General features: G+C 39.1%; 1 protein-coding gene across 1 annotated transcript; it reads right to left on the bottom strand.

The window, feature by feature from the left end:
• Nucleotides 1-435: 435 nt before the first annotated feature.
• On the bottom strand, nt 436-17,433 carry snx18a (sorting nexin 18a). Its single transcript, XM_038277307.1, has 2 exons — nt 15,749-17,433; nt 436-1,765 (listed from the first exon to the last, which is right to left on the bottom strand). The coding sequence occupies exons 1-2, from the start codon at nt 17,184-17,186 to the stop codon at nt 1,512-1,514; spliced, it is 1,692 nt and encodes a 563-aa protein (XP_038133235.1). The 5' UTR covers nt 17,187-17,433; the 3' UTR covers nt 436-1,511.
• Between the last annotated feature and the right edge of the window lie 1,317 nt (nt 17,434-18,750).

Genomic DNA, 18,750 nt, shown 5'->3' with positions numbered 1-18,750 from the left:
ACCCGCTGCCTCAGGAGAGCCCGCAGTATCCCCTTTTTTTAAAAACTTTTTCGTATTTATTTTCTTTACAATTTGCACTAATTGCTTGTACTGTTTTTTCTTTTTTGAGAAATTTCGTTGCACCCCTGTGGAGCAATGACAAATAAAGAATTCTGATTCTGATACAGAAATCAACTTATATAAAAAGCATCATCCTTATAGCTGCATCAAGCTCAAAACCTAAACTCTTTCTGATGTGCAAAGCTTTTTTTCATGGCCTTACAACATTACTGGATTGTTAGAATCTGTTAAAAGAAAAGTTGAATCTTATCTTTTTTTTTTAAGCCCATGATTTAGCTGTTGTAATAAAGCATTTATTAAGTTTAGGACCTTTTCCTCACCTGTAGCCAATAAGTGTGCATTGGACTGAACTTAATGGAAAACAACAGATTCATCCCATTTGTATCTTGTCTTTAATATTCAACAAAACACAAGACAAGCTGCCATATTTCAGTGATAGGATAAATTTAATTGCATCTGTTCTACAATCATTGCCTTTTGATGCGACCAAATTACATCACGAAGTTTAAAAGCATCAGTGATGCGGCTGTAAAAAGGTTTGCATTATAAAAAAAACATGGTTAGAAACACTCCTATTAACTCGCTTCTGTTAACCCAAACAGACATTCTGCTGACATAGATACACACATAAAGTGTAAAAAAAAAAAAAAAGTGTTGTTGTTCTCTAAATTGTGCATGCAGAAATAGGAGCATTAGTGCTTGCTGTGAGCAGGGTGTTCCAGTTTTATCAATGTAATCCTGGAAAGGACTTTAAAAAAAATGCACAATTTATAAAATACATTCCAATCTATAGGTTGCAGACTTGTAAAAACAAATGGGATTATATTTCTGTTTTATATCTGTACATAAAGTTTATTAGGAATAAGTAACAAAAAATGACCAGAGAGACGTTTTTAAAAGGCACAGCGAAGTAACTGACAGTGGCTGCTCCATGAAGAGGCTGTAAACATTCTGTCCTGTTTGTCTGAGAATAAATATTGAAGGAGCGTTTCCTGGCGTTTCACTGCCAGTCAACATTTGTTTAAAAACTGCACTGTAAGGCCAAAAAACTCCTGATGTACGAACGTTTGCACCAGATTGTAGGCAACGGTGAAAATAGGCATCTCTTGCTCGTCATCATAATGCCTTCATGTATTTCCACCATGAATCCGATCAGTTGGAGGGCTTTTTTCATTATTATTATTATTATTGATTCCTAAAGAGAAAAAAAGTCCACCCAACTGGTTTGCATTTAAAACTGACCTAATTTCCCAAAAAATAAATGTCTAAGTTTCAGACAAAAATGCAAAGCAGGATTCTGTTTTGTGTCGTCTTCTTGACGCCCAGTCTCGCCATAAAAAGAGCTCCTAGCAGCCTCTGTGTGGAACTCCCCATCTCTTGCCAAAATCCCATGGTCTATCAAGTGAGAGGCGCGGCCGTTCATAGGTGATTCAAGACGACAGATCAATCCGTTACAGGTTGTCGTACTTCTGCAGAGCCTCCTCTAGTTTGCCCGTGATCTTCTGGAAAAAAGCAATCTGCTGCTGGAGATAGTGCTGCATCTGGGCCTTGAAGTCTCTCACTCGGATTTGGTGGAAGTGCTGGATCTCAGCCAACGTGGCGCAGGAAATGATGTTGCAGCGCTCGTTGATGCCATCCGCCTGCGACCTGTCCATCTTGCCCTCCTCCACGTGCTTCTGGCTCTCCTTCACCTTCGTCAAGGCTCCTGTTTGAAGACATTAAAATACAGAAATCAAGATTTCTATACACATCTATTGTGCTTTTAAAATGAAAACAAATGAGGTCTGAAAAATGAGGCTGAGGGTAACAGATTTAGGGGCCTAAAATATTTGGTTTAAACTCCCTGGGAACCATGCAGAGCCCCATCTCTATCTATAAAGAGATGAGGGCCCCAACTCAAAACCTCAATGACATCATGTCACCATGGAGCCTTCAACCATTTAAGGGAATCTGGTGGCATTCCTGATACCAACCAGGCTTATACTAACACATTTCTGTCCTTATTAGGACGTGGGAACTTCTATTCATGTTTATACTCAAACCCTGAACAAAGTTCTCTTCGCACCTTAGCTATAATAACTTTGATTGTCTCTGAATTTCCACACATGCAAAGCAAACTTGTAGGCAAGGAAACAAATGTGTAGAGTTATATCAACATCAAAACATGGTGAGTAAATCTAATCCTGTCTCAGATTTTTAAAGCCATTTGTACAGATTTACCGTTTTCCTGTCACTATGTCCATATTTTACCAAGAATGAGCAGAGATGGGGGGGAAAAAACCTATTTGGACGTTTCATTGGGGGGTTAGTATTCCCAGCTGCTTTTGGGGTTAAGGTCTAAGTTATAAAGTGTAGAGCATACTTTTGATGCTTAACGAAAGGAGTACGAGGTTTCGAATCATTTTACTATTAAAACTCAGTTAAAACAGAAAAGACAGACAAGAAGCAAAAAAATTAGAAATTTTTATTTCAGTCATCTTTACTCTGGTACCCCTAAATAAAATCCGGCACTGCCAATTTCCTTTTAAATTCAGTGCAATTCAAAAATACATAATTAATTCCATAGAGTAACATGATCATCAAGACATAGAAGTCCAAGTGTTTGTCATTTATTCTCAGCATAACTGCAGCTGTTCTGGTCTTTAATAGAACTTTCCTGAATGGAGGGATGGATGGATAATTGATGGATCGATGATGTATGGATAAATGGATGATGGATGGATCAAAGATGTATTAAACATGTTGGATAAGGATGTTAAATATTAAGATTGATTGTTTTAAATCCATCCTAACAAACATCAAAGAGCCTTCAAAAACAACTAATCTATGCTGCTCTTAAAATAAAACACCATGATCTCAATTGTGGCCTTGAGTAACATTTTAAAAAGTACTAGTATCTAAGGATTACCTTCCGGCTACATAAAAACCTGAAACACAGCCAGAAATCCAAAAAAACTCACTAAGATAATTTCCTCCATAAAATAGAAGTCAGAATCCAGATCTAAAGTGTCAAGATTTGAACTTGCTGCTTAAGAACTTGCTAATTCTGCAAAAAAGAAAGTTTAAAACATGTCTTTCTCTATATGTGTTGAGCCATAAGAATGTACCCAAAAAGATCCACAGATGTTATCTCAGCTCCTATTTTACGAAATATATAAAATAAAATAAAAGATTTTCTTTCTGCACATATCTGCTCTACTCGTTTTTTGCTTTCAAACATATCCCTAATAGTATATATATTTATATTTGAGGCAGAAAGGCAGAAATTGTGAGATATGTATAATAAGCAGGTCTACAGTTCCTCTACTTGTACAAATTATATTTGCTATAACCAAACGGATTGTAGAACTAAAGGCAGCTTTCTAAGAAACTTATTCTACTCATTGTTTTTAGGAACACAAGACAATAGAGATGAAATCCAGCTATTGTGATTGACTTTATGAAACAGAGCTTCCCGTTTGGCCTTTGCTTAACAGTCGTTTTTGTTGGCTCATATTTAAAAGCTGCAACTCAGAAAAATGAAACGCCATTGTCTGACAGAAAGATGCAGTTGTTTTCCTCTTTGCGAGAACGCTGGTTTGAAGTGCAGCGGGGAACAAACGCAAACATATTCTTTGAAATCCCATCAAATCAGTACCTTAAACTCCTGAGACCTTATCGTAACAAATGTCCTCATCCACATAGCAAAAAAGGACATTTGGTATGTATGCCTGAGGAAGGAATTAGAAATAGTGGCTTATTTGAATTAAGAAATATCTAGAACAGTAGTTGGGGACCCACTGTTCTTCATTTTTTAAATGCTTCTCTACTCTAACCTGCATCCAGTGACTGCATTACCTTCTCAGCAGCCAGCAAGGGCTGCAGAAGTTATTCAAGTCAGGTGTGGGGATGCAGGGAAATACCTAAACATGCAGGACAATAGGTTCAAAGGACTTCATTTAATGATATCTCACTGATACTGAAAATACTAAAAGTCTGCTTTCCTTAGAAACAACGTTCCCACTGAAGGGTATTGTCAGCATGTTGTGTGCAGTGCTCAGAAAACAACTGGATTTTTTATTTTTTCTTCCAGTCAAACTGATTTATTGGCAGATTCTGCGGCCGAACTGATATTCTAGTTCTTGTAGATGTTTTTCCTACCAAAGCTTAGAAATTCAAAGTCTTTTTCAAGTAAAATTTGTCCTTCGGAAGTTTGTTTTTATACCCAGAACAACTCTAAAGACAGTAAGAAGTGTCACTAAAACATGCCTCAAAGAAACAATATATTTAAAAATAAGGAACTGAAAAATCCTGAGCATAACAGTCATACTAAGAGAGCGATTAACGTCTGCTCTGGGTGCTCACGCATGCTGAAACACTGCTATAGTCACTGTGGTAGGTTCTTGTGGTCTTAGAGAACTGAGAGAAAGCTTTAAAAAAAGTGCATTTTCACACATGCTCCCTGCAGACTTAAAATTAAGATGAGATATGCAGCAACAAATGGGGGTTGCTTTTTTTTTATTTCAACCATTTCCTGCTCAACAAATGCAGTTTAAAGTTCCGGACTTGATGTTTCATGTAAAGTAGGAACATACAGGACATTAAAAGTGAGCATAAATATTCCCGTAGAATTTATCCGACACGCAAAAATATATAATCATAACGCACCTGAGGAAGTCTGGTTCATTTTTGGATATAATCCTGCATTTATACATGTAAATCCCTATATGGAGAAATTCAATCTATGCTTTTATCTCATTCCTTTGGGGAGCAGTGGGCTGCCATTGTGTGGCACCGAGGGAGCAGTCTTTGGGAATGAGTGGGACTTGAACTCAGAACCTCTTGGACCAAAGTGCAATGCTCTAAGCACTAGACCACTACTCCCCAAATAATGTACCACTGGCTTCAAAGGCCAAGATGTAACACGATGCTGATACTGATATGAAGTCGCTTTCAAAATTAAAGATATATTGGCAAGAATAGCTGAGGGATTCATGTAAGACTCTGGGTGTGACGTGTTAAAGTGAGATGGGAGCCTGTTAGGGATGAAGTGAAACATCCTGCTTTGGTATGTCATGGGATTCTTGTTACATTTTGGTCATTACGTAATGTGAGTCACCAGGCTTTCAGCTGAAACTCGGAAGATTCCTGAAACATCATACTAGAAAAAAACAGAAGTTTTTAGTGATACCCGATTTTCTTTCCCATGCACAAGACTCTTAACCTGACACCAGCCAGATGCATGTCTCGCTCCACCTAGGAGCGAGACATGCATCTGGCTGGTGTCAGGTTAAGAGCCAGATGCATGTCTCGCTCCACCTAAGAGCGAGACATGCATCTGGCTGTTGTCAGGTTACAAGACTCTTACATTAAACTAGGAAAAAGAAAAATGCACGTGTTAAAATATACAGAAAGGATGCACTTTCGCTGCTCAGAGACTTTGAAGGTTTGGTATGAAACCAAAGCAGAGGGATGCACCAGCAGAACTGATGCAACTCTGCAAAGATAATGAGGAGGAACAAATTGAGAAAACAGAAACTTTCTGGGGAGTTTAGGACTTCAGGAACTGTGTGAGCGATATGTAACATTGAGTCATTTCATGTTGCACACAGCTGCTGCAGATAAACTTTACTGCAAAACAGAAAGAAAACATTTTTAGCTGCAGTTTGATGAACGTAAGCAATTATAGTAAAAAAAAAACCTAGATAACTTGAAGGAAAACATTTAAAAGTTTAATATGAATCATTTGGGTTTTAAATGCATTTTAATTCAAACAAGCTGAATTAAACAGCTGACAAGTTGTCACCAAGCAATCCATATTTAGTTACCGTAAGCTCAAAGGGGGGAGGTTCTGAGGTCAATAGCACACACACACACACACACACACACACACACATTAGGGGTGGAACGGTTCACAAAATCCACGGTTCGGTTCGATTCACGGTTTCTGGTCACGGTTTTCGGTTCGATTCGATACATGTTGATTGTTACACCGAAATTCCATAAAAAATTATGAAATTAATGAAAAAATCCCCCCAAAAATAATGGATTGTAATTATTTTAAATGATCCGCGGAAACCCTGGATAATTTCCGTATGTTTTGCTGCTTTGAATTTAATCATCTGGCGCATGCTCTCTGACCTGACAACAGCCAGATGCATGTCTCGCTCATGTAGGCGGAGCGAGACATGCATCTGGCTGTTGTCAGTTACATGCTCTCTACCATCTCCAAGGAACTCAGAGGGGAGCAGACGAAGCCACAATGGGGGCTGTAGGCTTTGCTTTGAGCAGCCGGTCTGGAGCGCAGCGGGGGTTGCTGACGGAGTATGAGGGATTTCGGTGTTAGCATGACATGTTGCTGTTAGCATAAACAAAACGTGTTGCACAATGCTTGCACACTGTTGCACTTTTATCCACAACTTTCTTTCCGCCGTCATCATAGGTCACTCTAAATGCAAAGCGCTCCCATACAGCAGACCTATAAAGTGCTGCTGGCGCGTCTTCCAACTCCTGTTCTTTCCCACTCGGCATTCAGACACGATTCTCCACAACAACTGATTTTTTCCCCTGCTACACCCGGCTAAGCTGCTTCGCTTCTTCTTCTTGTTTACTACTGGTGGTTGGCTTTGGTCGCAGTACCGCCACCTTCTGCTCTGGAGTGTAAACGCTTCGCCTATGAGAAAAAGGAGCAGCGCATGAACTGAACGAAGCACATGCGAACCGAACCGAGACAGTCGAACCGAACGATTCTGACGGTTTTCATAAATCGTCCCATCCCTAACACACACACACGTGTATATACATATATATATATATATATATATATATATATATATATATATATATATACATACACACACTTGTGTGAAGAGTCTGCGACTTTAAAACTACACAAAAACTAATTTAAAACTACACTGTCTTTATTTCAACTCAGATGTGGGAAGCATGAAATGAAAACCTCCTTTGCGCTGGTTTTGACTTTTGTTTCCAGACGCAAATTCTCATTAACATTTATACTGTATACATCAACTTCATTAAAGACGGGATGATAAAAACTCCACTTGCAGTCTGCTGGAAACCCTGATGGGACAAGTTGAAATAGAATTTATTTATGTTTGTTCTTGTTAAACTGAAATAAAATTTTAAAATCAGTTAACGTTTAACTTTTTTTTTTTTCAGTGTCCCTAATCCTCTTCTGTACCAATCTTTTACAAATATGCAATAAAAAAAGAAGCTTTTTTCTATTGCCAAGATGAGTGTGTACCTGTTAGGGAAGCTGCATAAGCAAAGATGGAAAACAATTTATACCCATCGGAGCTTTGTAATTACTAAAATAAAAATGATCCAAACTTAGCTGACAGGAAAGACATGTTCATATTCATGATGTAACCTACTGTGACTCCTTTTTCCCCTCCATCAGCTGGATTATATTTAAAGCTTTACTGTAAAACTCACTTCTCCTCTCCTGTCCTCTCTGCCTTCCTGTTTCACAGCTGCCAGCTGTGTCAGAGATGCAAACGGCCATTTACTTTTATTTTTTTTTACTCAGATGTGTTTTCTTCGACAGTAAGACAGATCAGCTGATTACTTTGCAGCACTGGTTAAAACCACAGTTTAGGTAGGGGGATGGTCTAGATGATTGACTGTTTAACAATAGTTCTGACCCCCCCCCCCCCCTGCAGTGGGAACCTTTTCAGCCCTTATGTAATCCCAGTTTATACAACAAGTGGGACCAGCGCATGGAAGGGAGCCAGTGGAAACCCCATCCACCCGCCCCGTCTCATCACACCACTACCTTTGGGTAAGAGGACTTTCACATGAGATGCAACGATACGTCTGGTGTTTACACACCAATGTGAGGCTGACTCAGCAGGATGAGCCAACATCCTGCTATGTTACACTTTCCCTCCCTTTCCAAGTCAGTTTCTGATATTTTCATGTCCTGGTGTGCCTGAAAAGACCAGGAATGTTTCAATATTGTTTTTATGCTTTCACTTGTTGGTCCTAATGAGTATGGATCAATTAGATATAATCTTCATTTATTTAAACTCTACAGAAATGCTTTTTTGACTTTTCTGGAGAAGTTCTGCAGTTTCATCTGAAACCATGGTCTTTCTTCCACTTTTTCAATAGTTTAAAAAAAAGGAAACTTCACACCATAATGGCATAAAGCCTCAACGTTAGTGTTTAGGCAAAAATAGAGAAACTAAAGATCGATAAGGTTTTTTTTCAAAGCAATGCTAGCCAATAGCATGAGTTGGCATTGTCCCGAGAAAGCAGGAAAGTAATGGCTAATGGGGTCTTTGTGAAGGTGAAGATCAATACAACGATGGCTAAAGTCCTCCAGCAGGAAAGCTCACATTTCCCCGGTCACATAAAACATGCAGTCTGATGCGAACAGATCCAGAGAGCTAAAAATGGCCACGCTAAATGAGGAACTAGGGTTTCCGAGCAGAGTAGAAGAGTCCAGAGAACTATCCACTGATCCAGTCGGCTGTTCTTCTTACATTTAGTTTCGTAGGTTTTATTTTTAGAAGTTTTACCTTGAAGTAAATATGTGCACTTCAAAATAAACTTTTTACCAAAGCATAAAATGGACAGAATATTTCTCCCACGTTTAGGATAATCTGGAAAAGCTAGATCTTTTCCATCCATCGTCTCTATCAGTCATTGTCACCACATCGTTCGATCCCCGCCAAGAGTTTCTGTGCAACCACTTGAGTGGAGGAAATGTATACTTTGGTTTGTGACAAAGGATGTGGCCTTTTTGCTACTCATGTGCATGCAGCAGTAAAACTTCACCATGCAGATCAATGGAACAAGACCAAAGTGTACATTTCCTTTATGTGTAATTAGGTTACAGATTGGACTGAACTGCAAACGTAATGCGACCTTTTACACTTAGAGGAAAGTACACCACATCTATGTGTTTGTAATGACGTGAATAAAAACCTAAGGCACTGAGTTAAATAATAAACATGAACAGGCTTCAGAGCATTTAGTTGACCCAAACTAATCCAATCTGTGACCTTCATTGTGGAAACATGCTTGTTTATAACTTCCTCTAAGAGTAAATCTCTCTTTTCCTCTTCCATGTTCCCTATAAATAGAAAGGAATTAGCAATCTGTTACTACTTGCAAAATGATCCAAACAAAATGCAATGCATGAGTGTGAGAAAGTGGGAGATGACTAGAATAAAATGAAAATAAAAAAAAGTAACTAACCAAGCTCAGTCAGTGTGAAAACCAAAGACCAAAGTATTTTTGCATACAATATGCACCCTGTGGCTGACCTTTGTTGTTCAGCTCATACTGTCTACTCCTTTAAAGTGTGGTAGGATTGTTCCTGGAGGAAAGTCTTCCCAATCTATGAATTCGATTAGATTTATTACAATGCAAATAAGATGTTTCACTGTTAAATGCATTTTTTTTTACTTAAACATATCTTTAAAATAGCCTCATATTTGACCCTTTACCACTAAAGCATCATTTGATGAGCAGACTGACACTTCAGCCTGTAGCCTATTTTCCTGAATTGACTTCGGGTCTAGCGGGAACGTCCAGCGGTTTCATGTTAAATTGGTCCGACCTCGCAAACAATGAAAGTGTTATATTCCAGAGGGATATTTTGGACACTAAAGGCCAATTTATGCTTCTGACGCATAGCCTCTGCATCCGTTGAATCTGTTTCTGTGCGCCACCACGCCCACCCACTGTTGTCGCGCACCTCAAATAAAATCCTGACTATGTGTCGGACGCAGACCTCAAGCGGAAGTGCTCAAACAAAAAGCAGCTATGATTGGTCCTTGGTATGCTTTTCCGGCTGTCTGTGTGGTCGTCCTTCTCGATTCGGTGCAGGGGCGCGCCATTTTTAAAAACTGAGGAACAACTGCAATGGACAACAACGACGAAAGGTTAATCTGTCTTTTTGCCAACTCCATTAACGGAAACTGTTCCTCTTCGATGTCTAGCAACTCTAAGTCCATCTCCGTGTCCGTGATATCTTGCATCGTCATTGTTGTGGAAGATAAACACTCCCGCCGGCACCGCCGAAGTTCTCGTGACCATCTGCTGAAGTTTTCGCGAGTTCTCGAATAGGCTCCCCCTTGCGCTTTGGCGGGAAACTGCTGTGCGTCCCTAGAAATTCCAGACCAACGGTGCAGAAACATACCAGCGAAACTGGTTCACGACCAGACCCAAGCGACGTTTGATGTGTGCGATTGCAGAAGTATAATCCGCCCTTAAGAGGCGACCACCATCCATCTCAACTCAGACACCAATGGCAACTGCAGGTTAGGCGGGGAAAAAAACAACAACTTCAAAAAGGTTTAGTGGAGGATTTTCACGATTTTTTTGAAAAGACCCGTCCTCTCCACTTAAAATAAATAATGCACACGCACAACCCTGTACCCTGTACTCTGACAGGGAACGTCTATTAAAAGCGTGTGAGAGGATGCGCAAACTATGTACTACCTGTTAAAGATACAGGTTGATGACTTTAGATTTAAGCTTCTTATATTAGAAAAGAATTGTGACTTAACTTGGATTTGAGCCTCTTAATGGAAATTACCTTTTGCTTTTATTAAAGATACACCAAGCAAAACTAGTTGTGTGCTTCCTTCTGTCACAAACATTTCAGGGATTGCTCATTGTGACTTTTTAAGCATAATACTTGGCTTTGGACTTAACTGTCTTAAACTGTGACTCTGCTAGAGACATGAATAAAAAGACTTGAGACTTATTTGTGAGCTGGTTCCATGTTTAGCTTATACCATTAAAACACATTCCTACAGCAAATTCACTTCATATTAGCAAAAGAAAAAAATATCCAGGGACAGAAACCGACCTATGAACAGATTATGTATCACAAAACGTAGATCTTATATACATTATTGAACTTCTTCTGTTATGGCCAATAATGTATATTTACCCAGATTACATACATCTTATATACTTCTTCTAGCCTTAGGTAAAAACAAACAACCACATTAGTGACATTGGTTCACGCCCTCAAATAAACAGGCTCTATTCAGCTGCTACACATGACCAAATCCTGTCACCTGTTACTTTACACTTTAAGCTTGGACTATCATCTATTGTAATTACACACGTATACAAGTGTTTTTATGCATTAGATTGTGAACAGTAGAATGCCAAATATGGTAGGGATCAACAACTGATTATACAGACTCTAAATCAAACCGTTTGTTAAAAGAGCAACCAAATCAGATTAAAAATTAGGTCAAACCCTGAGCAAAATAAAAAAAAAAATAAAAATAAAAACCTTCTATGTCAGTAAATATCCTCTTTAGTTTAAGCTTCACTTTGTTCAAACCCTGTGAACAATCCCTGAAGACTTTTTTTTATCTGATAATTAATCGAAAAATCATGATCAACTAAAATAGTTGAGTAGCTAAATTCACCTTAATAAAATAGGAAATGGACCTAAAATATAAGCTGTGGAGGTAAGCTTAAAGTTATAGTGGAAGATTTTCACAAATTTTTGAAAAGACCCGCCCTCTCCACTTTAAAACATGTCCAACTCTGTACCCGCTCCTGAGAAGGAATCTCTAGGACCAATTATTTTGATGATCCACCCAGAAAAAGAACATCCTCCACTTTACCTTTAATAGAATAAATCCAAAACATAAAAATGTTAGCCCAGGAATTTGGAGCTATTGGATTTGAGCCCAGCAGGATATAATGGAAATAATTTTCTAAATAAATACAAAGAGGGCAAAACCCATATTGGCTGCAAACAATTTTAAAGAAAGGATGAACCTATTTCTTTAAAACTTTAATGATGTTCATCAGACAACCCAGCTAGTTTAGCCAAAGAAAAGGCTTGAAGGTTGAATTCAAATCTGCATATTGTGCTTTTTTGTTTTATAGTGAAGTCTGAGCAGAGGTGCTACCTGTTGGTACACCTAGGCGCTTTGTGGCCTTGCAGCAAGAAGATTCTATGTTCACATCCCTGCTGAGTTCTTTCTTTAAAGCAAAGGCCTGTGTAAGGTTTTCTTAGTTTTCTTAGTATTCTGCCTTCCTCCCACAGTCAGAGTACCCAAATGTTAGGTAAATTGGTCGCTCTAAAGTGTTTTTAAATGCATGGGTAGGTGTAGCCATAGATATCCATAATAGAGGCTAGATGTCTTACGGCGGAGTCTCAAACGTCATCACCGGCGGCCATCTTACCACAGGCAGGCTTTCTGTTGTGCTCTGTGGTACCTAATGTAAGGTGAGTGATCAGCACGAACACAAATACTCTTACCTCACTGAATTCTTGACGGATTTACAAACAGTTTGGTTTCTTACAAACATTATGAACGTGGCTATTATTCTTGATGCTTGAACATGTCGAAATTGCAGATTTTCTTGTCGAAAAATGACTTAATCGCGCAGCATAGTTGTGCATCACGGCTACTTGCGCAAGTTATCAAGGCTGAGACTATTGGTCAATTATATAGGTTTTACTGACACCAATAACGATTGTATGACAATTAATCTTTGGTGTAAATTACAATCTTTGTGGATGTGGTTGTAGTTATTAGTTGGCTAATAACAATAATCTGAGTGTTGTTGTATTTTCATTATTAGCCTAACGTTAGCTGGCTAATAACAAGAAGCTGCAAAGTGAGACCTAACGTTAGTAAGTTAGCAGCTAACGTTACAGTTTAGCTAGCTGCTAACGTTAACCAGCAACTTTACATCAGTGGAAGAGGCAGAATTTAACATGATTTCCAATCGATTTGGTCTGTCAACACATCTTACATTATGTTACAGTAATTTGCTGAGTTTATTAAAAGGAAGATGCCAGACTTTTGCTATGACATAATAGTATTACAAGATTGTTGTTGACTCAAAGCTTTTATAAGTTTGTATTAGTTTCATTTGGATAACTTAAAGATGGTGTTGTGCCAAGCATTTTCAACTTTCCAGCTCATCTTCAAAGTGAATGTGTATCATTGAAATTTAATCACATATTGATATACCAATCTTATACACCGTGAATTGTTGTTGGTCACTTTTGTTTTGTTTTTGTTTCTGCAGGTTATATAATGTGTAAGGAGGAGGAGAAGATCTTCCATCCCCGTTTGCTGACATTCCTGCGTTAGTACATGACCACAGCTACCTTCCTGTCCGCTTTGATGGCCTTGTGGACAACGCTCTCTTGTACATTATACAGAAGCTCAATAAAACCTTCCTTTTCAAAGGGCATTAGCCAAGCTATGTTTTTTGGGTCATTTTTTAAATCTGTCTTCCATGTGTATACCATCACAGTAGTGTAGGTGGGGATTTCAACATGCTACATCTATACTTGTGAAGGGGACTATTGTACCAATTTTAATAGCAAATAAATGTCACTTTTATAATGGTTTAAAAATAGGAACTTTTGTGTAATTACCCCTGATATATAATCCGAATAGTCTACATGAAACTTCAAAGTGTTACCTTTAATTTGAAACCTGGATTATGCTTCTACACCAAGAGGTTGCCACACAATAAGCCTTTTTTGTCAGTATTTCATATTTTATTATAACAATAATATTCATATTATAAAAGTATGTAGGTAAATATATATAAATTAGGACTGTGAAATAATTAATCACAACCAAATAAAAGTGTTTATTTATATATATATAAATATGTATATATATATATATATATATATATATATATATATATATATATATATATATATATATATATATATATATATATATATATATAGGTATCTATATCTATATAGATAGATATCTATATAGATATAGATATCTATACTGTAGATATATCTATATATCATGTTGCCATTCAGTATACTGAGTTTTAATAGCATATATTGATTTAACATAAATACCTTGTGCATGTGTATATTTATTGCACCTGTATGTTCTATTCAATGTTCTTTTCATATGAAATTCCATGGTTATAATTATTCATAAGTGTGCAGTGTCATAACTACATGTCTGACTTTTGTTTAACAAACCAAACAGTTAGAAAATTGAGGAAGTTATGGTTATTTCAGTACATGCGCCTTTAAAACACAATGTTACGAATGAGCGAGCTGCCTGTGGCAAGATGGCCGCCACGTGTGGACGGCGACCCCCATTGGCCAGCAGCGCGGACGAGACATCTAGCCTTTATTATGGATATCTATGGGTGTAGCCCTGTAGCCCTATGATAGACTGGACTCTGACTCACCACCAGCCTTCCTCGTGACCTTTTCACAATTTAGAGACTACAGGAAATGGATGGAAGTCTGTGTAGGTGATCTAACCTTATGAAGAAAACATCAACTAATTTTAAAACCACAACTGCAGACTGTGTTTTATAAAGGATCATCTTAAGATCAGGAGAGTCTTTACCCTGTCAATGAAACATATATTTTTTTGTTTTCTTTTAAATAATAAATATTTGTAAAAATAAATAAATTAATTAATAAAACAAAATAAAAAATAAAAAACAAAATTCCTTACACACAGGAATTTGTGCAATCAGACATATAGAACCTAGCTAATAGTATTGTACCAAAACATTCAACTTTTGCCTTTGTTTGGATTTGTTTTTTTTTTGTTTTGTTTTTTGTTTTTTTTAATCACCATGGTTTTTTCAACCAGTCATGTGTTTGTTAAAGTTTGGTTTCACACATTTTAAAATTGGACGGTGTAATCAGTGATCAAAAGTCATTCTCCATCTCTTTAATGCACAACTTTTCTTTGCAGAACGTTTCCGTTTTGTTTAAATAAAATAAATAAATTTTAAACTCTACCTTTGAATTTCAGTTTGTATTCCCTCTGTGTAGACAGAATAACAATTAGATTTGTTTAAGTCTAAGAAACATTTCAAATAGTTAGCCTTAACCGTTAAACCAAATAGAATAAACCTACTGATCACAAAGATGGGCAGATCCATCTTAACGCTTTTTTTTGTGTGGCAAATCTGACAAACTTTTGCTTCAAATGTATTATCAATTGCAAATGAAAATTAAATATAAAACCTATGAAGTTGTTAATTTTCCTGGAAATAAACAGCTAATGCCATTAAACCACTGCATAAAACAGTGGAGAGGATTTAGATATTGTTGGGGAAATATTTTCATCCGGTTTCATCTTTCTACTGTTTATTTATCAATGAGAATTAAGGAAAATAGCAGCATCAGTGTAAAATCTGTGTTAATATTATTGAGAAAAAGAAATGTAAGATGTCTACATGTCATTATAGTGCTGGCTTTCATTAAATGAATGAGGGCTTATTTCAGACCTATGACTCCAAAGCGTATAAAAATACCAAAAGTGCAGGAAGATCCGAAAGCCCAGCTTAATTAGAAGGTCATTGGTCTATTAAGGGGGGGAAAAATCACCTTGTTTCATTAATTTTCTATAGAGAACAGCCTGCACAATCACTAGAGATGCTGTTTTTCAAGCAGCGGATGCTGGGAGAGTGAAGCAGGCTTTAAATGTATTGTCTCCTCTGACTTTTCTATTCAAAAACAGAAAGTTAAACAGAGCCACTCCTCCTCTGTGCTAGTTCAACCTGTTTAACTGCTAAACATAGGTGAGATGTGACAATGTTTAAGGTTTAGCACGTCAACTTTGAGACGGAGGCGGGCATCCATCGCCCTGGGAGGGGAAGCACCTTAAACCTATTTTTCTGTTTAATGGAAGATTATGTGAGATAATTTTCTTTTGAAAGTTCAGTGTTATCGGTTTACCTTTTTGGACATGGATGACATCTGGAAAGTTTGCCAGGTGACCTTGGTAAAGCGCTAACAAATCCATAACTGGGTCCAGATCTTTGCTGGGCTGCTCATAAAAATACTCCCCTATGGCTTCATAGGCATCTCCAGTGAGGGAGATGGCGTGGTTGAGACCCAGTGAATACGACTGCTGGTCCATCTCAAAGGCTTGGCTCAGGGCCTTGAAGGACATCCCGACCTTCTGGTACTCCTTCCTAAATCCCCCCATCTGCTTGCGAGCAAACTCTCCCACGGTGGCATTGAGCTGCATGGTGCTGTCGTCCATCCTCTTGGTGAACGTCTTGAACCCGTCGATTTTGCTCTCCACCTCCTGGAAGTCGAGGGGAGCTGGGGGAATGCTGATGGTGAGGAAGAAGTTGGCCCCCACCAGCTCGTCCTTCTCGGCCTTCCTCTTGCCCTGCTTCCAGGCCTTCTCGTCCGAGCAGATCAGGAAGTGCTGGAAGACGTCACACTTGGACAGCACCGGGTGGCTAGTCATATGGTTCATCCACCATATGAGCCCCTTCCTCCTCTTGGAGATGAAGTCCTCCTCGAAGCGGCCTGTGGCCTGCTTCTCTGGGAGGTGCGGCACAGAGATGACCGGGAACTTCTCCGCCAGGCGGGCGTAGAGCCAATCAAAGTGCTTGTACCTCCTGCTTACCGGGTTCTGGGTGTGTGTGGGGGTCAGCTTATAGGACATGTAGCTCTTCATCCCTTTAAACTTGGTCTGCTTGGTTGGATCATCGATAGTGCAGGAGAAGGGGTAAGGGTTCTCCTGCCACTCTGGACCGTACTGCCCCATCACCACACAGATCTTATCCCCGTCCTTCACAAAGCCTGAAGCCTCCCCGAGCACAAACGCCTCTCCTCCAGACTTAACGAAGGTGGAGAAGCGGTTTAGGTTCCTACCCACAGTGGCTGAGCTCTTCCCCTGCATTGCATTCCCTCTCTGGCCCCCATATGTTGTCACCCTGTACTTGGAGGGGCCATTGCCCTCTGAGTCCTGGTACCTTCCTCCCATTGGCTCATCAGCCACAGTGGAGCTGTCATCCCAGTCATCATCCCAGTCATCATCACTGCCTTGGCTGTGTTGTTTGTTGTTATTGTGCTGCTGCAGCGGTGCTGTATAGGAGGTGAACCCTACAGGGGGGGTTGTAGAGAAGTTCTCAAAGCCTCCAGCCGGGACGTTAGAGTAGCGGGACTCTGAGGAGGTACTGTAGCTGTTCACCTCCTTCCCCTGGATCTCCACGTAGGAGGCGGGTACCAGTCCTCTGTCCCCTTTGCCGTTGCAGCCCTCCAGCCATCCATCTATGTCCTGCTCGCTGACCAGAGTGAGGATCTCTCCCTCCTTCACCGACAGCTCCCCCGGGTTTTCAGAGTGGAAGTCGTAGATCACCGTGGCTCGGATCGCCATGGTTCATCCAGCAGCTGGACAGCAGGATCACCTCCGGCTACCTGGCTGCCTGTCTGTCCGGGGCAGCAGCCTTCCTACCTATGATATATAATCCTCATTAAACACCGGATGGGAGCCTTATAAAGCCGATCTGACTGGTTTTACACCCAGCGGTTGCAGCGTGTGAACACAGACCGCTGTGCTCTGCAGTCTCCCTCCTGCTCAGACCCACACAGAAACACTTCTGCCTGAGTTAAGCAGCGCAGCAGCCGCACGGAGGGCAGGCAGAGCAGCCGAGGGCGGAGCGACAACAGCAGCAGCCCCTCCAGACATCACCAATCAACCACCGATAGAGCTAGCCTCTGATCTGTGTGTGTTTTAACCGCCTTTCTGGGAGAAATCTTTAATGTTAGGCTCTTATCAACACGGAGGAGGATGAGGGCCACTGAAAAAATAAAAAAAGTTAACTGATTTTTTATTTCAGTATAATATGAGAAAATCTCAGAATTCTGACTTTAATCGCAGAATTCTGACTTTAATCTCAGAATTCTGACTTTAATCTCAAAATTCTGATTTTAATCTCAGAATTCTGACTTTTTTCTCAGAAATCTGACTTTGTACTCAGAAATTTACGGAAGAGGATTAGGGCCACCGAAAAAATAAAAAAGTTAACTGATTTTTACATTTTATTTCAGTATATTATGAGAAAAACTCAGAATTCAGACTTTAATCTCAGAATTCTGACTTTAATCTCAGAATTCAGCCTTTAATCTCAGAATTCTGACTTTTTTCTTAGAATTCTGACTTTAATCTCAGAAATCTGACTTTGTTCTCAGAAATGTATTGAAGAGTAGAGTATGGAAGTTTACTGATTTTTAATTTTATTTCAGCATAATATGTGAAAAATCTCAGAAATCTGACTTTAATCTCAGAATTCTGACTACTCTCAGAATTCTGACCTTTTTTCAGAATTCTGACTTTATGTAATCTCTGAATTCTGACAGCTAACAAATATGTTACAATCAAGCCATCTCCCTGTATGTTTTAGAGACTAAACTAGCTCTCTGGTTTTAATCACCTTCTGCTTTTCCATTAATGAAATAGCATCACCTGGGACCCCTTGGACATATAAAAAGTTGCCTAGTTCCATCATTTTCCACCGATGTGTTACTGGTCCTCCCAAACAACTCACATCTTTGTCAGTGAAGCTGAGTGCTCCCACATCTCTTCCTTCATGGAGCCCATGTAGATTAAGATCCAAAATTCTAAAATTAAAATCAGAATTCTGAGATTAAAGTTAAAATTCTGACTTTTTTCCCCATATTAAAGTGAAATAATATTTTAAAATCAGTTGACTTTTTTTTCCCAGTATAGCAAGGCAGCTAAATCTAGAAGTAAAAATAAACACAAACATGTTCTAGTTTTGTATGAGGACCACCTGTTGACTCTCATAAATGCAATCCTATCCTTAACCTGACCTTGATTCACACCTTAGTCCTAAACCAAACCATCAACTAAACAAACAGTAAAAACCGTCAAAATGTTCAACGGTCCTCACTCTGATGCCAAAACCAAGCATATGCTT

This window comes from Cyprinodon tularosa, unplaced genomic scaffold (genome assembly GCF_016077235.1).
Source record: "Cyprinodon tularosa strain WSP-4 unplaced genomic scaffold, ASM1607723v1 ctg130, whole genome shotgun sequence".
Lineage (NCBI taxonomy): Eukaryota > Metazoa > Chordata > Actinopteri > Cyprinodontiformes > Cyprinodontidae > Cyprinodon > Cyprinodon tularosa.
This window is presented reverse-complemented; position numbering and strand designations above follow the sequence as displayed.

What these genes read in the sequence shown, in the direction of transcription:
- snx18a (XM_038277307.1), bottom strand. Translation starts at nt 17,186, where the DNA reads ATGGCGATCCGAGCCACGGTGATCTACGACTTCCACTCTGAAAACCCG. An exon ending in TGTCATCCATGTCCAAAAAG is followed by an intron (nt 1,766 to 15,748) that starts GTAAACCGATAA and finishes GTCTTCAAACAG; the next exon opens with GAGCCTTGACGAAGGTGAAG.